General features: G+C 45.8%; 1 protein-coding gene across 5 annotated transcripts in view; it reads right to left on the bottom strand.

Moving 5' to 3' along the window:
* Positions 1-15430, bottom strand: part of ATG16L1 (autophagy related 16 like 1) — a 67216-nt gene extending 51786 nt beyond the window's left edge. For 3 of the 5 annotated variants that reach the window (XM_040427893.1, XM_040427892.1, XM_040427890.1), the window contains exon 1: positions 14859-15429. In XM_040427893.1, coding sequence (XP_040283827.1) covers positions 14859-14973 — 115 coding nt within the window. In that variant the 5' untranslated portion in view covers positions 14974-15429. Of the gene's footprint in view, positions 1-14858 lie in introns of all 5 variants that reach the window. The other 2 variants (XM_040427891.1, XM_040427889.1) reach the window with 1 other exon arrangement.
* Positions 15431-22226: the final 6796 nt, after the last annotated feature.

Below are 22226 nucleotides of genomic sequence, written 5' to 3' on the forward strand. Positions count from 1 at the left end.
TTTCCCAGCTACTGAAAAACACCCTCATAATGATGCTTCCACCACCAAACTTCACTCTAGGGATGGTATTGGGCAGGTGATGAACATTGCCGCTTTCCTCCAGACATAACACTTACAAATCAGGCCAACAAGTTCAGTCTTAGTATCATCAGACCACAGAATCTTGTTTCGCACAATCCGAGAGTCCTATAGATGCTTTTTTGCAAACTTTCATGTGTATTTTACTAAGGGGCGGCTTCTCTCTGGCCACTGTGCCCTAAAGCCCAGATTAGTGGAGTTCTGCAGTGATAGTTCACCTTCTGGAGGTTTTTCCCATCTGCACACAGGATCTATGGAGCTCAACTGGAAAAACCATTGGGTTCTTGGTCACCTCTCTTACCAAGGTCCTTCACCCCAATTACTTAGTTTGGAGGAGTAGCCAGCTCTAGGAGGAGTCCTGGTTGTTCCAAATTTCTTCCATTTAAGAATTATGGAGGCCACGTTTCTCTTGGGAACTGTCAGTGCGGCAGAGAAAAAAATAAAATAAAATTGTGCCCTTTTCCAAATCTGCCTCTCTACACAATCATGTATCTGAGCTCTACAGGCAGTTCTTTCTTCCTCATGGCTTGGTTTTTGCTTGATATGCATTGACAGCTGTGAGACATTATATAGACAGGGCTGTGTCTTTCCAAATCATGTCTAATCACCTGAATTTACCACAGGTGGACTCCAATCAAGGTGTAGAAACATCTCAAAGATGATCAAGAGAAATGGGAGGCACAAAAGCTAAATTTCCAGTGTCTTAAAGGGTCTGAATACTTAAAGGGGTTGTCCAAATTATGAAAAAATATATAGCACTGTAAATCTGATAGGCAGCAATATATAACTAAGCTAAGCAAGTTTTAGGCAGAAAATTAAAAATATATAGATTCACTCATTTCCCTGATTCTCTTTCGGACCTTTATCTGCAACAATAACAACAATCTCTGAAGTTTTCCTCATGAATATTTGTGCCCCTTCCCCTGCTCTGCAAAGGGAGTGAATACAAGCACTGCCCTGAGTGACATCTGACTGCTGGAGACTCAGCAGCTTGTTGTATGTGTAGGACTACAAGTCCCAGCTGTACAATGGCACTGCTGATACACACAGGATCTTCCCCCTACCTGTTCTTGTGCAATGCTCTGCAGAACTCCTCTGTCCGCTCCTGTGCCCAGCATTTGTCTCCTCACTGCCTGCAGCTACTCAGTAAAGCCTTCAGTCGTGAGTCTGTGCTACTGAAGGAATTAAAGTTTTTTCTAAAGAAGCCAGGGAGAGAGCAGACGGCAGCAGCCAGTGCAGTGACCTCTCCTGTACAGACACATATCTGCTCTCTCAGGCTTGTGCACGATACATCAGAGTAGGGAGAGAAGGTGACACCACAGGTCCTGTGACATCTGAGAAAGCAGCAACTGGAGATAAAGTAAGTGAATTGTAAAGTACTTACATTTGCCAAGTTAGAAACATACCCCAAAAAAAAATAAAAAATTAAATAAACATAAAAATTATGTTCACTTTCTCATTATGGGGTATTGAGCAGAATGAGAGGGAAATTTATTTTCACTTTTTGACAAAATGTGAAAAAATAGACAGGGTCTGAAGAGGTTCTGAATGCGTTGTATGGCAAGATTAAAGCCCCATGGACTACACAGACATTCACCATTTATCGAGGGTTCTTCAGGATTACGATGATCTGTTCTATAGATATGCTGTGTACACAACTCAAACTAGGGGCAGGTGGCTTACTGGCGGTGTACAAAGCCACCAATGTACAAGGCTCTATATATTATCACCCGTGCCAATTATCTTTACCCTAGACCAAATTAAATCTCTATGGGTTGGTCGAGCAAGATGCCTTAGGCTATGTTAACATCTCCGTTGAACGTTTCCGACAGAGGACCCATGTAAATGTGTGACTGATCACCCGACAAATGAATCACACGCTAGGCCATTGAGTGATCCACCGTTAATGCAGCATATAAAATAGTTTGTCGGCAGCATATTGCCTTGTGTACACAGGGCCAACAAACTATGAATCTGTATGGAGACGAACATTCATCCCCACACACAGGAGATGATTGCTACAGAGAAATGCAGCTTTAAAGAGGACCTGTCATTAGAGATGAGCAAATTTCCTATTTTGAAATTAGTTTACTGGTAAAAGGTAAATTGCGCTATGGATTCCGTTACCACGGACCATAACGCAATTCTATGACGGAATGCATAAGGGAATGCCTTTAGAGACATTCCGTTATTCATTCCGTCATAATAGAAGTCTAAGGGCTGCAAAACGGATCTGTCCCGTTTCCGTTATGCAGGGGAGTCCTCTAAAGGCAGTCTGTTATGCATTCTGTCATAGAATTGCGTTATGGTCCGTGGTAACGGAATCCATAACGCAATTCACCTTTTACCAGTAAATGAAGCGTGAATGAATTTCAAAATATGAAATTCGCTCATCTCTACCTGTTACCACTAAATACAGTGCAACCTGCAGGCAGTATGTTATAGAGTAGATTAATATATACTTTTATGGGGAAAGATTCTGTAAAATGTGTAATTTACAGATTTATATCTCTGCTTCTTCTAACTTAAAAGGGGATGAATATTTCTGTAATTGCATGTAATTAAAATTTTAGTACAGCCAGTAAATTAATCAATACAATGTAATTGTATAGCGCCACCTGCTGTTTGTTTTGTTTCTTATTTCTCTGTTCACCTTATGCCGCATTCACACATCAGTGTTCGGTCAGTGATTTCCATCAGTGATTTTGAGCCAAAACCAGGTCCGGCTCTAAACACAGAACAGGGGCAGATCTTTTCCTTATGCCTGTGTAGCCTACAAGCCCGAATTTGGCTCATAATCACTGACGTGTGAATAAGGCTTTACTGAGGTGGACGCACATGCTCTGTTCCGTCCTTCAGCTGCCTCCTGAGCTGTGATACCAAGAGAACTGCAGCAGAAAGGACACACCCCCCGAGCTTCAATGTGAAATAAATCTAGCAGAGCAATTGAAGCAATGAACAGGGAGATGTCTGGATCCATGTGAGGTGCAGGGCTGGTTCTAGCTTTACATAAATCTATGATTTCAGTGATTTATGTATTCTTATATTTTCATCCACACATTATTTCATCTTGTGGAAGATGTTTTTGTGGTGCATATGGTCTGCTGCCGGCATCCTCCATTGTATGCATTTTTGGGGATTGCCTTTAGCAACGGATCACTTGTGGAGGAATTGCTCCCATGATTATAAACACGCCACAGTGTTTGGGGTTTTTGAGCATTTCCTCCCATTTAGGCCACTTTATTCAGTGATTTTTCTGGTTCTAGCTTTGTTAGAAAGAGACTATTCATGCAATAGAGGTTATCGGATTTTAATTTTTTATATTAAATCATGGGATAACACTTAAGGCCTGCCTTGTGTACAGATATCAGTGGCTGAAAGCTATCTCTGTATACACACTTACACAGAGAATGCTATCAATCACTGAGAACACCTGCCCTGTGTACTGGAAGCTGTACACAAGGGCGGTCTTAAAGGGGTATTCTGGTTATAACAATTTATCCCGTGGATAGGGGATAACTATCAAATCAGTGGGGGTCCTACTGCCACCAAGAATGGGGTCTCATACCCCTTGGAGCCCCCCTGAAGTGGATGGAGCAGGATGCCAGAAGAGTGAGTCGTCGCTCCATTCATTTCTATAATTCTATACATTTCTGATAGTATTAAACAAAATAAATATCACTGTAAAAAAAAAACACAAGAGCTAGAAAAAAAACCTGCAGCTCATCTGGTGTCACAGAAAGGGTTTGTGGCGAGAACAGCTTGTATACAGGAAACTAGGTACAAGGAAGCCATGTACGTGTTCATATAAGAGCATTTGCTTGTCTACACCGGACAAAGTCAGCTCACTGGCACAATGTTACATCGGCTACCCAGTTATCCGGATCAAGCGTTTATATGAACCCTCATTCCAAATAACTGACCAAAAATTATGTGGTGTAATAGGGCCTTTACTGTAAAGAACCCCTTCTTGTACTGATGTCTAAATTGCCTTTCCTGGTCTGTTTTTTTTTTTTTTGTAAAGTCATTGGAATAATGAGGATTACTTACCGGTAATTTGATTTTCCAGAGCCCATGACAGCACCACAAGAGAGAGGATCCACCCCCACAGACAGGAAGCCTGCAGAATTAAAAGGGCGGACACTGTCCTCCCAATTCAGTGTGATATCCAAGCATCGGAGGAAGGCTGCCAACATAACGTTAGATAGTCAAAAATAATTTCCGTTTGACCAGTTTTTTTGGGCTACACCCATGTAAATATAAGACAACCAGAAAAAAAAACAGCAGGGAGGGAACCTAAGGGTGCTGTCATAGGCTCCGGAAAATCAAATTACCGGTAAGTAAAATCATAATTTTTCCCTTCACCCATGACAGCACCACAAGAGAATTACCAGAGGAATTTTCAGGGTGGGAGAGTAGAAAGAAGCACCTTTTCCCCAAAGGAAGATCCTGAAGGAGAGGAGTTCAAATCAAGGCGATAGTGTTTAAAAAAAAAAGTTGAAGGAGAAGACCAGGTGGCTGCTCTGCAAATATCCTCTATGGGAACCGAGTATCTTTCCGCCCAGGAGGTAGCCACTGCCCTGGCAGAGTATGCCTTATAACCCGTTGGAGGAGATAACCCAGATGAAAGATATGACAAGTAAATAGCCGAAACAATCCACCTTGCAATAGAACTTTTAGAGGCTGCATTACCCTTATTCACTCTTTAAGGCTACTTTCACACCTGCGTTTAGGAGCGGATCCGTCTGGTATCTGCACAGACGGATCCGCACCTATATGCAAACGCTTAGATCCGTTCAGAACGGATCCGTTTGCATTACCATGAACAAAAAAAAAAATATATATTTTTTTTTTCGTTCATGGTAATGCAAACGGATTCGTTTTGACTTTACATTGAAAGTCAATGGGGGACGGATCAATTTGAAGATTGAGCCATATTGTGTCAACTTCAAACGGATCCGTCCCCATTGACTTACATTGTAAGTCTGGACGGATCCGCTCGCCTCCGCACGGCCAGGCGGACACCCGAACGCTGCAAGCAGCGTTCAGGTGTCCGCCTTTTGAGCGGAGCGGAGGACAAACGGTGCCAGACTGATTCATTCTGAGCGGATCCGCATCCACTCAGAATGCATTAGGGCTGGACGGATCCGTTCGAGGCCACTTGTGAGCCCCTTCAAACGGAACTAACAAGCGGAGCCACGAACGCTATTGTGGAAGTAGCCTTAAAGAGTATAAAGAGTGAAGAAGATCTGCGCCAATTTTTAGTGCGAGATAGAAGGGCTTTGATTACCTGACGTCTAGGCAGTGAAGGGATCTCTCTTCTTCTGACCCAGAATTTAGGAAGAATAATTTCTTGGGACCTATGAAATTTAGAAACGACTTATGGAAGAAAAGCCGGATCTGGACGTATCAAAACCTTGTCCTCTAAAATTGCGGTATAAGGAGGATTGATGGAAATGGCCTGAATCTCATTAATCCTGCGAGCAGATGTTAAAGCTATTAGAAGACATAACTTCAAGGTGAGACATTTAATAGAGCTGGTCTCTATAGGTTCAAATGGAGGACGAGTTAGGGCCTTTAAAACCAGTTTTAAATCCTAAGGAGGAGGTCTAACTGAAGCTGTCGGGGTAGATCTGTCTATCGCTCTACAGAACCTTGATACCCACGGGCATCCTGCAATGTCCTGATTAAACAGGGCCAACAGAGCTGAAACATGTACTTTTAAAGTATTACCTGCTAGTCCCAGATCTAGACCCTTCTGAAGGAACTCCAATATTAGATGGATGGGAGCAGAAGATGGAATATCATTGATCTGGATATGCCCAAAATCTAAAAAATTTCTGCCACACTCTAGCAGATGGCTACCGTTACTTTTTACCTACTCTTAAGAGTTGAGATCAAGGCATCGGAGAATCCATTCCTCTCAACAGGTACCTTTCAAGTTCCAGGCAGTTAGGTGGAGATTTTTTATGTCTGGATGAAACACTGGACCGTGGCTCAACATACCCCGGATCTCTGGAAGGACCCACGGAACCGAGTGACATGATCCGGAGCCACGTGAACCAAGACCTTCTCAACCAAAATGGAGCAATGAGGATAACCCTTGCGCCGTATTCTTTCCGTAATACACAAGGAATCAAGGGAAGAGAAGGAAAGGCGTAGGCTAGGGGAAATTTCCATTTCTGTACCAGGACATCTTTCCCACAGGGGGATCCTGTTGGATCTAGGGAGAATTTTTTTTTTAACTTTCTTGTTTTGGTAGGTAGCAAACAGATCTATGTCTGGCTGTCCCCAGAGGGCTGTTATCTTCTTGAAAATGGATTGGTCTAGAGTCCAGAGAGGGTGATGACTGACAAAGTCCGCCTGTCTCTTTTCCACGCCCCTGATATGTACCGCCGATATCGACGCGCATTCTTTTTCTGCTAGTAAGAGGATTCTCTGGGCTTCCTGCATTAGAGTTCTGCACCTTGTGCCCCCCTGTTTGTTTAGGTATGAGACTACTGTCCTGCTGTCCGTCATAATTCTTAGATTTTTTCCTCTTACTCTTGGAAGAACAGATCTCCTGAATGTGAGCACCCCATTCCCAGGGACTCGCGCCTGTAGTTAGGCAAATCAGGTCTTCCAGTTTCCACAGAACTCCCTGAATTAGATTTTCCCTCTCCAGCCACCATATCAAGTTATGGAGTTTGATCCGAAATCCTTATTTTTGCATCTAGGAAGTTGTTTTTCTCCCAACGAGACAGGATTTCCCACTGGAGGCCCCTTGAGTGGAGTTGTGCCCATCATACTGCTGGAATACAAGATGTGAGGGATCCCAGGATAGACATTCCTTTCCTCATTGTGATCACCGGATTCTTGATCAGGTGTCTGGTTTTTTTCCTGGATGAGAATTACTTTTTCCTCTGGCAAAAAAAAACGCTCTGGCAGGAGGAATCTAATATCAATCCCAGAAAAGACTGTCGTCGTGATTTTTCCAGGTTTATAAACCATCCTAATCTGCTGAGGATTTCTGTCACCACAGCTACTGCAATTTCGCAGGCATATACTGTTTTCCCTACAATCAGAAAATCGACCAGGTACGGTATGAAAAGAAAATCTCTCTCCCTTATAAGAGCCGCCATCTCTGATTATTTTTGTAAAAACTCTAGGGGCCATAGACAGGCCAAACGGGAGAGTCTGAAACTGAAAATGCCGTATCTGAATGAGCCATTTGTTTTTTTTACTAAAAACAGGGGGGGGGGGGATAAAACCCCTCGCCCTTTTTTCCTCCTATGCTACCGGGACTAAAACAGATTTTTCTACTAATTTTAGAACCTTGCTTTCCATGGCAGAAATTCCTAGAGCCGAGGCCTGATCTTTTGTAGTTCAGAATCTTACTGGAGGGAAAGAAAAGGTTTTAATCTGCCCCCCACCTGACTATTGCTGATCCTGTTTCTTTTTGTCTCCAAAGGACTGATTGAAGAAATAACTTCTACCTCCCCTTTGGTTCCGGAACCAAACTTCCCTGGACCTTTTATCTGTTTCTTCATTACTTCTGAATGGGCGAAAGGAACGGTTAAACCTGCTCTTCGAGGGAAATGAGCTCTGAAACCCCGGAATTTTTTTCTTTTTATTCGCAGCCTTATCTAATAAGTCGTCCAGTGTTGGCCCCAAAAGGTACTCCCCTTCACAGGGGACACCACATAGTTTGTTCTTAGACGGGAGGTCTCTAACCCAATTCTTTAACCAAAGCGCTCTTCCTGCTGAATTTGACAAGGCGGCAGACTTGGCCGCCAGTCTGACAGAATCAGCTGAGGCATCTGCCAAGAAGTCAGCTGCTTTTTTTTTTTTTTTTTTTTATTGTTGGCAGGGATGCTAATATTTCCTCCCTGGGGCATCAATTTTTTAGCTGATTTTCTAATTCAGAAAGCCCGACAATAAGGGACCGAGCCGTACATGTAGAAGCTACACTTGGTCTGAAGGAGGAAGTAGATGCCTCCCAAGCCCCTTTTAAAAAAGGTATCAGCTTTTTTATCTAATGTGTCCTTCAATATCCCCATGTCAAAGGAAAGGGCCATCTTTCTGTATACTTTAGAGATTGCCACAAGTGTATCAGCATAAGGAAGCATAATATAATGCCCAGAACACTCACCCCCTCAGAGGTACCAAGGCTGAAGGGACTGCAGACTCCTCTGTGAGTTTGTCCTCCTCCATGCTTCTGTTGCCGGCCACCAGAGTGCTGTTTTAGGATGCCAGTCTGTAGCCTATAGTGCGCTCTACTCATAGGCGCTCCTGGATGACATCACGCCCAACGCAGCGCGCCGATCACCTGACTCCTAATGCTTCCCTCGGCCTTCTCTCTGCCGGAAGCTCCACCTCTTCCCCTGGGGCCGGCGTCCGTGACTCTAGCGCATGCGCGATGTCGCCAGGCACTGCAAGCTCCAGCACACAATCGCCCCCTCCGGGGTTCTGCTGTGCCTCTGCCCGTCCCGACAAGCGCACCAACTGATGCCGCCTCACGTTCTCAGTGATAGCAGGAATGTTTGAGGTCTAGATCCACATCCACAGGATCAACATAGGAGCACCCCCAGAGGGAAGGACCTGAAAGAAAAACCAACAGGCTTCCCCAGAGACAACCCAGGTAAATGTGACCACTGTCTCCACTGACAGCACACATTTCCATTAACTTTAAAGGGAACCTGTCACCTGGCTCTCTGTGCTTTTATTGTGTCCAAAAAAAAACACCAAAAAACGATTTTATAGATATGTAAATGAACCTTAGATAAGTCCTGTCTCCTCCATGCTTCAGAGATGAGTCCAGCGTTCTCCGACTCTTAGCCCAGCCACGCCCACTGTGAAGGAGCCCAGCACTGCCCGCATCCTCCGAATTTCCTTCTTTCTCCCCGACGTCACAAAGCTAGAGCTAGCGCATGCGCAGTGTCGGCATAGTGTTCCTTTCCTGTGCTGGCATCAGCCTCAGGGAACGAACTGCGCATGCGCTAGCTCGCGCATCACAAGATTACGGCGTTCTAGTTTTGTGACGTCGGGGAGCAAGGAGGAGATTCAGAGGATGCAGGGCATGGCTGGGCTCAGAGTCAGAGAACACTGCACTCATCTAAGGTTCATTCACATATATGGCGGGAACATTTATTTTAGGTTTTTCTCTGAACTGATAGTTCATTCAGAAATTATTTTAATATCATTAATGTATTAAAAAGTATTTTTAGAAAAGTGAGTGGATAAATAGGCTTAGAAAGTGATGACAGGTTTCCTTTAATTTGCGTATTCACACATCAGCGGTTTTCCATGGCCTGTGGGTCAGTGGCGACATTACGGCTACTTACACACTTGCGGTAGCTTTTTCCGGTGGGGGACAGCCTGCCGGAACCGTGCTACCGCAAGTCCACCGTGCCGCTGGAGGTTCGCTCCGGCCCCATTCACTATAATGGTGATGTGCCGGAGGTCGGGCCGCAGCACAGCAAGCATGCCGAGGTGGCCAGACAAAAAAACTTAAGCCCCTTGCAGACAAGCGTGTCCGGATTAGGTCCGGATGCGTCCCGGTGCATTGCGGCAAACCCGCGCGAGTAGGTACCCAATTGCAGTCAGTTTTGACTGCGATTGCGTTCTGTTTTTATTGCGCGTGTGCAATGTGTTTTGCACGCGCGTGATAAAATAGACTATGGTACCCAGACCCGAACTTCTTCACAGAAGTTCAGGTTTGGGTTCAAGGTTGTGTAGATTGTATTATTTCCCCTTATAACATGGTTATAAGGGGAAATAATAGCATTCTGAATACAGAATGCTAAGTACAATAAGGCTGGAGGGGTTAAAAAAAAGAAAGAATTTAACTCTCCTTAATCCACTTGTTCGCGCAGCCGGCATCTCTTCTGTCTTCTTTTGTGAGGAATAGGACCTTTGATGACGTCACTACGCTCATCACATGGTCAGTCACATGATCCATGACCATGGTGATGGATCATGTGACTGACCATGTGATGAGCGTAGTGACGTCATCAAAGGTCCTATTCCTCACAAAAGAAGACAGAAGAGATGCCGGCTGCGCGAACAAGTGGATTAAGGAGAGTTAAATTATTTTTATTTATTTTTTAACCCCTCCAGCCTTATTGTACTATGCATTCTGTATTCAGAATGCTATTATTTTCCCTTATAACCATGTTATAAGGGAAAATAATAATGATCAGGTCTCCATCCCGATTGTCACCTAGCAACCGTGCGTGAAAATCGCACCGCATCCGCACTTGCTTGCGGATGCTTGCGATTTTCACGCAACCCCATTCATATCTATGGGGCCTGCGTTACGTGAAAAACGCACAAAGAGGAGCATGCTGCGATTTTCACGCAATGCACAAGTGATGCGTGAAAATCACCGCTCATGTGCACAGCCCCATAGAAATGAATGGGTCCGGATTGAGTGCGGGTGCAATGCGTTCACCTCACGCATTGCACCCGCGCAGAAATCTCGCCCGTGTGAAAGGGGCCTTAGTGTGCTGTCGTTTTTGACTGGCCGCTATTTGCATGTTTGCCGTGCTCCGGCCCGCCACCATTATAGTGAATGGGCCCAGAGCAAACCTCCAGCTGCACGGTGGACTTGCGGTAGCACGGTTCTGGCAGGCTGTTCCCCCGCAAGTGTAAAAGTGGCCTTATTTTGGTCCAAGATGATGGATCCCTCACATACATTACAGTCTATGGGCCCATGAAAACGACGGACTCAACATGGATGCCATTTATGTTTGGTCCGTGGTTTCCATGGATCGTTACTAGGAGATCCTCTGGAAACAATTTTTTTTTCGCCCATCAAGGTGCATGGAATACAAAGGACACACAGAGGGCAAAAAACAGACACATGAGCCAAATACGGACCCTTCATGGACAACTTCACAGCTGAACCACCGAGCATCCTGTCATGGACACAGACGTATGAAAGGTCAACAGAGTATTATTTCCAAGCTGGAGCTTCTGGTCAGGGCTGCCAGTGTCAGACTGTGCAGGGACACGCCCCCAACTGGTAACACCCAGCTGCACCTTCACTGCAAATTGCTAGTAATTCATTCATGCCTTTTAAAGGCTCAAGCAAACAAACTTATTTTCTTTCTGTGTTCGTTCCGTTTTTTTGGCAGACCGTATGCAGAACCATTCTGCATGTCCGTTCTGCAAAAAAAAATAGAACATGTCCTACTATTATCCGCATTACTGACAAAGATAGGACTATTCTATTAGGGGCCGGCTGTTACGCAAGATACAGAATGCACACAGACATCATTGGTCATTTTTGCTTTCGCAAAATAAATATGGTCGTGTGTATGAGCACAAAAAGGGATTCTGTCACCAGGATTAACGATATGTAGATATTTATATGTGCCCATTAGTCTCTATGCAGTGTTTACAATGATCCCTCTGTTTATGCTCTGTGTGCCTTATATTCTTATAAAAAGCGAATTCATATGTAAATCACCTCTGTCAGGAGCCCAAGGGGTTGTCCCACGATCTCCTGGAGCCCGGCCGCGCCCATCGATCCGGAGCCCAGCACCGCCTACTACTTAATTTATTCACTCCACTATCCCTGCGTCAGTTCTTCTCAGTGCTGTAATCTCGCGCAGAGGGAGCCGGCGCATGCGCAGTTGACTCTTTGAAGCCGGTGCCAGTAGTCTGCACGGGCACAGACTACAGTGTCCACTGAGCCTGCGCGAGACTATGGAGCAGAGCTTACATGACGTCAGGGATAGTGCAGTGAATAAATTAAGTAGTAGGCGGTGCTGGGCTCCGGGTCGATGGGCGCGGCCGGGCTCCAGGAGATCGTGGGACAACCCCTTGGGCTCCTGACAGGTGATTTACATATAAATAAGGTTACTTTCACACTTGCGTTTGGGGTTCCGCTTGTGAGATCCGTTTGAAGGCTCTCACAAGTGGCCCCGAACGGAACCGTTCATCCCCAATGCATTCGGAATGGATGCGGATCCGCTCAGAATGCATCAGTTTGGCTCCTTTCCGCCTCCATTCCGCTCAGCAGGCGGACACCAAAACGCAGCTTGCAGCGTTCGGGTGTCCGCCTGGCCGTGCGGAGCCAAACGGATCCGTCCTGAATTACAATGCAAGTCAATGGGGACGGATCCGTTTGACGTTGACACAATATGGTGCAATTGCAAACGGATCCGTCCCCCATTGACTTTCAATGTAAAGTCAGGACGGATCCGTCTGACTAAATTAGACTTAGACTTTTTTTTTACATAGAATGCAGACGGATCCGCACCGAACGCAAGTGTGAAAGTAGCCTAAGATCGCTTTTTATAAGAATATAAGGCACACAAAGCATAAACAGAGGGATCATTGTAAACACTGCATAGAGACTAATGGGCACATATAAATATTTATAGATCGTTAATCCTGGTGACAGAATCCCTTTAACAGGAATAATAGAGGAATTGCACCATACAGATATAATAGATGCTCCAGAATTGTTATTACAAGGGGAATGCATGTAATTACTACAATGGCCCATTCAGACGGTCGTATGAAAGGGTCCTCAACTGTTCCGCAATTTTGCGTTACGGGTGCGGACACATTCATTTCAATGGGGCCGCAAAAGATGCGGACAGCATACAGCATCTGTGGTTCCGTTCCGCGGCTCTACGGAAAGGATACAGCATGTCCTATTCTTGTCCACAATCGCGGACAAGAATAAGCATTTTCTATTACGGTTGCGGCCCGCAAATTGTTGAACACGAACGGCCAGTATCCATGTTTTGCGGATCTGCAAAACACTACGGTCATCTAAATGACACCTAACAGACATGTCAGGAGAGGGAACAGGTAGGGATGAGCGAACTTCAGGTTTATACCGAATTGAGTTAGGGATTCCGTTACCACGGACCATAACGCAATTCTATGACGGAATGCCTTTAGAGGCATTCTGTTATTCATTCCGTCATATTGGAAGTCTATGTTCTGCATAACGGATCCGTCCGGTTTCCGTTAATCAGGAGAGGACTCTTCTACATAACGGAAACCAGACGGATTCTGCATATAGACTTCTATTATGATGGAATGCCTCTAAAGGCATTACGTTATGCATTCCGTCATTGAATTGGGTTATGGTCCGTGGTAACGGAATCTGTGAAAGGTCCTCTTTAAGTGAATGATGGGCAAAGTTCCACATACTGCAGGTATCCAGAGGACCCTATAGACCAGTGGTGGCGAAACTTTGGCACTCAGATCCCTCTCTGTGGGCACCCGCACCCTGGAAAAAGTCTATGGTGTACCAATATGCCTTAGATTTTCCCTGCCCTTCGTCAGCGCAGGGCGCACTATGTACAGCACAGGCAGCGCCCTGACTATAAGCAGGCTATTGTAGCTAAATGATAAAGTACATGGAGGATAGAATATACTGGACTGTAGTATTCAGGGTAAATTGCTGTCGTGTTCGAACTTTGTGATAAATAAGCGGGTTTTGGGTTGCAGTTTGGGCGCGCGGTCTCTAAGAGGTTCATAGACCATCGGACAGCAGGATTATCCCTTTGACACTCCACGTGCACAGGTATACAGATCTATAGGAAAGCACACTGTATCCTATAGCAGCATCAAACCATAAACTCTACTGTGTGGTGTACGGGCCCACGGCGGAGGTTTGCCACCATGCGTCAGAGGTACATGTCGGGAGCAGGTCTCGACCTAAACCTGCAGACACAGTGTGAACAGAGCACAAGCTGTGACATCCATTGTAGTAAGGCCTCGGTCACATTTCCGTTTTTCACAGACAGCACAAGTATGTGTCTGGTCACACATCAGTAATATCGTACGGACCGCGGGTAAGAGAAAACATCATGGACACATGCACTGCTTGGGTCCTAGAGGTGGACCAAACACTCCCACTATAGTACAGGGTTCCAGGAATGAACATGGACACAACACGGATGCCGTTTGTCTTCTGTCCGTGTCTGGTTCGTTTTACTGACCACTAATAGGAGATGCTCTGGAAATTAACATTCAGGTGAGCAGTGTGTGGAAAATGGACGACACACGGGGGGTAGAAAAAATAGACAGACGGACCAAACACGGATTCTTCATGGATAAAACACGGACTCATTTTTTTCACGGACATCAAACAGACACAAATGTGAATGAGGCCTTATAGCAGGGACCGCTCCGCAGGGGGACCCCCGCCTTATAGCAGGGACCGCTCCACAGGGGGACCCCCGCCTTATAGCAGGGACCGCTCCGCAGGGGGACCCCCGCCTTATAGCAGGGACCGCTCCGCAGGGGGACCCCCGCCTTATAGCAGGGACCGCTCCGCAGGGGGACCCCCGCCTTATAGCAGGGACCGCTCCGCAGGGGGACCCCCGCCTTATAGCAGGGACCGCTCCGCAGGGGGACCCCCGCCTTATAGCAGGGACCGCTCCGCAGGGGGACCCCCGCCTTATAGCAGGGACCGCTCCGCAGGGGGACCCCCGCCGTATAGCAGGGACCGCTCCGCAGGGGGACCCCCGCCTTATAGCAGGGACCGCTCCGCAGGGGGACCCCCGCCTTATAGCAGGGACCGCTCCGCAGGGGGACCCCGGCCTTATAGCAGGGACCGCTCCGCAGGAGGACCCCCGCCTTATAGCAGGGACCGCTCCGCAGGGGGACCCCCGCCTTATAGCAGGGACCGCTCCGCAGGGGGACCCCCGCCTTATAGCAGGGACCGCTCCGCAGGGGGACCCCCGCCTTATAGCAGGGACCGCTCCGCAGGGAGACCCCCAGTCACATCAGGAATGAACACAGCACACATGAGACCACTGGAGGCTTACACTGTAGGATGAGCTCCTCGAAGGCCTGTCTCTGCTCCCGGTCTCTCCTCCTCAGCTCCCGGGAGATGTGAACCTTCCATCCAGGGTAAGCCCCTGCCCTGCAGCCGGCAGCCATAGCGGTGCTGTGTGTGCGGCTCTCACATGCTGCTGTCAGGGCCCCCGGTGCCGGCCGGCGTGTACGTTCCCTGCTCGTCTATTACACGCGCCGCTCCCCGTCACTAGATACAAGCGGGTGTGACCGGTGACCGGCGACCTCCGGCTATGCGGCACAGCCGGGCCTCCTCTACCCTCCTCCGCTCAGGCTTCTATCACAACAAGCGTCTTTATCCGCCATAGCCCCGCGTCCCAAGATCCATACACTGCTGCCCGGCCCGCACTGATGACGTCATCCACGGGGCGCTAAATACACTCAGCGATTTTTTTTGTTTTGTTTGATTTTTTCACTCAAAATACTGGCGGCACCAGAAGCTTTATGGCCGCTCCTGACAAAGGAGTCAGGTGATAAAAAAAAATCACAGTGAGTCAGCGGGACGGCGGCGAGTGTCACCAGGTGACCATGCGGGTCTGGCGGCCATGTTGTGATTGGCAAAAGCTGTCGGTGTCGCAAGAAGCATCAGGTGACCTGTATTCAGCCCGTGCACGTACCACGTGATGTTCTGTAGTGCGACATCCCTGGTGCAGTCAGCAACACCGGGCAGGGCGGTCCAGCTAGAAATACTACAACCCCCAGCAGACTGAAAAATAAAATCGCTGGACAGGAGGGAGAGTCAAATCACAGTATGCCCCCTCAGTGCCCCCCCCTTACAGCAGTGCTGCCTCCTTAGTGCCCCCTTGCAGTAGTACTGCCCCCTTAGTAACCCCCTTATAGTGGTAGTGCCCCCCTTACAGTAGTACTGCTCCCCTAATGCCTCCCTTACAGTAGTACTGCCCCCTTAGTGCCCCCCTTAAAGTAGTAGTGCCCCCTTACAGTAGTACTGGTCCGTTAGTGCCCCCCCTTAAAGTAGTACTGCCCCCTTAGTGCCCCCCTTACAGTAGCACTGCCCCATTAGTGCCCCCCCTTACAGTAGTAGTGCCCCCCTTACAGTAGTACTGACCCCCTTTAGGCCTCTTTCACACAAATGATACGGATTGACTAAGGATGCATTCAGTGAGACTCGCACCATTTCACAAGCAAGTTCAGTCAGTTTTGTTTGCATTCAGAGTTTCAGTTTTTTTCTGCGCGGGTGCGATCCGTTTTGATGCGTTTTTCACGCGTGTGAAAAAACCTGAAGGTTTACAAACGATCATCAATGAAAAACGCATTGCACCCAGACTGCGTCCAGGTTACATCCGGATGCAATGAGGTTTTCACTGAAGCCCCATTCACTTCTTTGGGGCTTGTGTTGCGTGAAAAACACAGAATATAGAACATATTGCGATTCTCGCAGAACCAGGGGCGGACACAGACAGCAGAGGGCCCCTGTGCAAAGAATGTGCCTGGAAACCCCTCCACCCCCCAAGCCAAATTCTCAAACTAACCTGTTCCGTCCTAACATTACTTATAGCAATGCAAAACATACAGGGTAAGGCTACTTTCACACCTGCGACACTACGCTCCGGCCACCTGATCCGGCTGAAAATGCAAGGAATCGGCCGGACACAAACCGCAGCATGCGATCCCGCTGATTCTCTGCATTTTTGCCAGATTGTGGTTGGATCTCTGCCGTACCCCATTATAGTCAAGCAGTGCCGGATCCAGTGAATTCCAGCAGGCTGTTCTCTGCTGGAACAGCCTTCCAGAATCACTAACGCAGATGTGAAGGTAGCCTAATACAGCGCCACATACGTCGTACATCCAGTGGCGTCTCCTTTGATGTAGATGTTCTCTGTCCTCATCTTCTTCTTTCAGACCAGACCGCCATGATGATTTTTCAGCCATCTCTTCTCTCTGCAGAGTTTGAAAGACAGACATCTTACTTTCCTACTTTTCCATAATCCTCCCACCTTCTGAACACCCCATCCTGCCACCCCCAATACTGTGCCCTCTGTGCTCCCTATACAGGTTACACACAGATAGTTTCCCTTCAATAATTATTGGCACACAGTGTCCTAAAAAATAACTGTGTCCAGGAAACAGTGTCCCTGACACTAGAAGTGTAAACATAATTGTCACGGATGGTGTTGCAGAAAGCTGGAACTTATAAATAAACATCCGACTGGCTTGATCACAAACTAAGGAGCATGTGGGTGAGCCCAATAAAACCCCTAGAGCTCTCCCTGACTGCTATGCCCATGCAAAGGTCTTTATGGTAGACGATTGCATGCCCACGTACCTTATACTGTGTGACACCTGAAAACCCTATAATAGTGAGGGGACACGACCTGCACTTAATACGGACGGAGTCAGGGTCACCTAGAATCAAGCCAGAAAGGAAACACAAATAAAGGAAAAGGACTTATCTGAGGAATCAGCAGTAGCAGCCTCCAGCAGTGAACAACTCATCCAGGAAGAAGTATAAACCGCAAAGTGAGGCAGTATGGGAGGGAATATAAAGGGAGACAATTAGTGTAAATAGGTGACAGCTGGGAGAAGGAAAGGAGATGACAAAGTGAAACCAAAACAAAGAACCTCATGCAAGAGGTAGAGAAAAACGTCTAACAGACCTTCTCACAGAACTGGCGGTGACAATAATGTTCCCCAAAAATAATTGTGCTAAGCTGATATCGTGCCAGGGTGCCCCCCACAGTAATACTGCTCCCCAAAGTCTCACCAATAGAAATAATTATCTACCAGACAGCACATAGTAATTAATAATAGTGCCCCTACAGTAATAAAATCCCACTGTGTCCCAGAAGTAATAATACTCCCATAGTGCCCCTACAGCAGGGTGGATTTGATTTAAATCAAAATTATTTAAATCACGATTTAAATCACTAGTCAGTAAGGCTTGATTTAAATCATAGTTTTCTACATAAAGACTAATTCTTGCTGCTATAACTTATAATATGCAAGTAGATGAAGATTTTTAGAATAACAACTTTTTATATTAGTTTGATTAGGTTGATTCTGTATTCATAGGTTTGTAGAAGTTAGGATTAAGGTCTTTTTCTCAGCTCTGTTCATGTTATAACATTTTTGCCGTGAAGAAGAGGCATGTGATCTCTGCTGAGTCAAATTCAGTTTTGAGAACTGCAAAAGTAAACCAAGCATCTATGATAATATCTTGTAGGCAGAGAAACTGCCCAATAATCTTACAAAAACCTCTGGAAGAGAATGACATTGTGAATGGATTAATGGAATTTATTTACCCAAAAAAATTACACATATAGAAACATAGAATGTGTCGGCAGATAAGAACCATTTGGCCCATCCAGTCTGCCCAATATACTGAATACTATGGATAGCCCCTGGCCCTATCTTATATGAAGGATGGCCTTATGCCTATCCCATGCATGCTTAAACTCCTTCACTGTATTTGCAGCTACCACTTCTGCAGGAAGGCTATTCCATGCATCCACTACTCTCTCAGTAAAGTAATACTTCCTGATATTACTTTTAAACCTTTGCCCCTCTAATTTAACCCCTTAAAGGGAATCTGTCACCTATTTTGACCCTATTAAACTGTTAAAATAGCAATGTGCAATAAAGAACCTTCTTACCTACATGTGTCTTCTTTCTTTTATTCAACTTTTCATTCTTATAAAAAAGCGATTTTTCTGATATGTAAATGAGGTTCCAAGGTGCCCAGAGGGGCGTTATTACTCTGCTCTGGTGCCCAGAAACCCCCGTCTTTAGTGCCCAGCCGGCCTTTCTTCCAAGACCAGCACGCCTCCTTATAAATAAATGTCCTCCCACATACTGGCCAAACACGCGCCGCCCCCTTCCCACCACGTCATTTAATTTATTCACTTCATTGGGCGTTCCTTCCTCCTCTCTTGGCCTACGGCGCCGCCCTCTTCCTCCCTTCCTCCTCTCAGAAATCCCGCGCAGGCGCAGTATCGGTGAGTGCCTGCGCCTGCACGATTCTCCTGTTCCAGAGGGCAACAGCCTCAATATTGTCACTGGGCATGCGCCGAGCCCAGTGACATAATCCGAGCGCTGTTGCCTCTGAGACAGGAGAGGAGGAAGGGAGGGCCGCTGCTATGAATACATGTGACGTAATGGGAGGGGGCGGCGCCGTAGGCCAACAGAGGAGGAAGGAATGCCCGATGAAGTGAATAAATTAAATGACGTAATCGGGAGGGGGCGGCGCCGTAGGCTAAGAGAGGAGGAAGCACAATGGTGCAATGAATAAATTAAATGACGTGGTGGGGAGGGGGCGGCGCCGTTCGGCCAGTATGTGGGAGGACATTTATTTATAAAGGAGGCGTGCTGGGCTTGGAATAAAGGCCGGCTGGGCACTAAAGAGGGGCGTTACTGGGCACCTGAGCAGAGTAATAACGCCCCTCTGGGCACCTTGGAACCTCATTTACATATCAGAAAAATCGCTTTTTTATAAGAATGAAAAGTTGAATAAAAGAAAGAAGATACATGTAGGTAAGAAGGTTCTTTATTGCACATTGCTATTTTAACGGTTTAATAGGGTCAAAATAGGTGACAGATTCCCTTTAAGGACTCAGCCCTATTTCACCTTAAGGACCAGGCCATTTTTTGTTAATCTGACCAGTGTCACTTTAAGTGCTGATAACTTTAAAACGCTTTGACTTATCCAGGCCATTCTGAGATTGTTTTTTCATCACATATTGTACTTCATGACACTGGTAAAATGAAGTAAAAAAAAAAATACATTTTTATTTATAAAAAAATACCAAATTTACCAAAAATTTGTAAATAAGTTTCAATTTCTCTACTTCTATAATACATAGTAATACCCCCAAAAATAGTTATTACTTTACATTCCCCATATGTCTACTTCATGTTTGGATCATTTTGGGAATGGTATTTTATTTTTTGGGGATGTTACAAGGCTTAGAAGTTTAGAAGCAAATCTTGAAATTTTTCAGAAATTTTCAAAAACCCAATTTTTAGGGACCAGTTCAGGTCTGAAGTCACTTTGCAAGGCTTACATAATAGAAACCACCCAAAAATGACCCCATTCTATAAACTGCACCCCTCAAGGTATTGAAAACTGATTTTACAAACTTTGTTAACCCTTCAGGTGTTCCACAAGAATTAATGGAAAATAGAGATACAATTAAATGATTTTTGGTTGCTCTATATTACACTTTTTGTGAGGCAAGATAACAAGAAATAGCTGTTTTGGCACCGTTTTTATTTTTTGTTATTTACAACATTCATCTGACAGGTTAGATCATGTGATACTTTTATAGACCAGGTTGTCACGGACGCTGCGATACATAATATGTATGCTTTTTATTTATTTATGTAAGTTTTACACAATGATTTCATTTTTGAAGCAAAAAAAATCATGTTTTAGTGTTTCCATAGTCTGAGAGCCATATTTTTTTCAGTTTTTGGGCGATTACCTTGGGTAGGGTATGATTTTTGCGGGATGAGATGACGGTTTTATTGGCACTATTTTGGGGTGCGTGTTACTTTTTGATCGCTTGCTATTACACTTTTTGTGATGTAAGGTGACAAAAAATGGTTTATTTAGCACAGTTTTTATTGAATTTTTTTTACGGTGTTCATCTGAGGGGTTAGGTCATGTGATATTTTTATAGAGCCGGTCGATACGGACGCGGCGATACCTAATATGTATACTTTTTTTTTATTTATGTAAGTTTTATACAATAATATCATTTTTGAAACAAAAAAAAAATCATGCTTTAGGTTTAGTGTCTCCATATTCTGAGAGCCATAGTTTTTTTCAGTTTTTGGGCGATTATCTTAGGTAGGGTCTCATTTTTTGCGGGATGAGATGACGGTTTGATTGGCACTATTTTGGGGTGCATATGACTTTTTGATCGCTTGCTATTACACTTTTTGTGATTTAAGGTGACAAAAAATGGTTTATTTAGCACAGTTTTTATTTTTTATTTTTTGCAGTGTTCATCTGAGGGGTTAGGTCATGTGATATTTTTATAGAGCCGGTCGATACGTACGCGGCAATACCAAATATGTATACTTTTTTTTTTATTTATGTAAGTTTTACACAATAACAGCTTTTTTAAAACAAAAAAAATGATGTTTTAGTTTCTCCATATTCTGAGCCATAGTTTTTTTTATTTTTTGGGCGATTGTCTCAGGTAGGGGCTCATTTTTTGCGGGATGAGGTGACGGTTAGATTGGTACTATTTTGGTGGGCAAACGCCTTTTTGATCGTTTGCTGTTGTACTTTTTGTGATGTAAGGTTTATTTAGCACAGTTTTTATTTTTTATTTTTTATGGTGTTCATCTGAGGGTTTAGGTCATGTGATATGTTTAAAGAGCCGGTCGATAGGGACGCAGCGATACCTAATATGTATACTTTTTTTTTTTCCCCTATTTTTTACCAATTTTTTTTAACTTTATTTGGGGAAAATGACGTTTTTGTTTATTTTTACTTGAAACTTGTAATTTTTGGGGGGGGACTTTATTTTTTAAACTTTTTTTTTTCACTTTATTTTTTGTCCCACTTTGCGACTTGAACTTTTGGGGGGTCTAATCCTTTACAATGCATTCCAATACTTCTGTATTGGAATGCATTGGCTGTATGAGTAATACAGTGTGTATTACTCATACAGCTTCCGGCCTGTGAGATCCAGGGGGCTGGATCTCACAGGCTCGTCACCGGAAGGCAGCGCAGATGCCTCAGGAAGGCATCGCGCTGCCTTCCATGCCATCGGGTCCCCCCCACAGCCCCATGGGGACCTGATGGCACCACCGCCGCTGCACCAGGTAAAAGCCGCAAACCGCAGGTCTGAATTGACCTGCGGTTTGCGGAGATCGCCGACACGGGGGGGTCACGGGACCCCCCCGCGCATTTAGCCGAGGTGCCTGCTCAATGATTCGAGCAGGCACCTTGTTCCGATCACCGCCCGCCGGGCGGCGGTGATCGGAACAACACATGACGTACCGGTACGTCATGGGTCCTTAAGGACTCGGGAACCATGCCGTACCGATACGTCATGGGTCTCTAAGGCAGCGGTTCTCAACCTAGGGGTCGCGACCCCTTTGGAGGTCGATCGGCCCTTTCCGGGGGGTCGCCTGAGGCTTTCTATTAGGGCTGCACGATTGTAGCGTTACATTACCCTACTTCGTGAGATTTCCCTACCTCCTGACTTCCCGTCGCACTGCTAATGACGTGAGGAGGCGTTCCTGAGTTTTGACGATCTGCGCATGCGCAAACCGACAGTTTATGGAAAATCTCAGCGGAGTTCAGCTTCACACCGGGACACTGCGCATGCGCCGGCCGGAGTTAGCCGCGCTTGCGCACTGGGCCGTAA

Source organism: Bufo bufo, chromosome 4 (assembly GCF_905171765.1).
Source record: "Bufo bufo chromosome 4, aBufBuf1.1, whole genome shotgun sequence".
Classification (NCBI taxonomy): domain Eukaryota; kingdom Metazoa; phylum Chordata; class Amphibia; order Anura; family Bufonidae; genus Bufo; species Bufo bufo.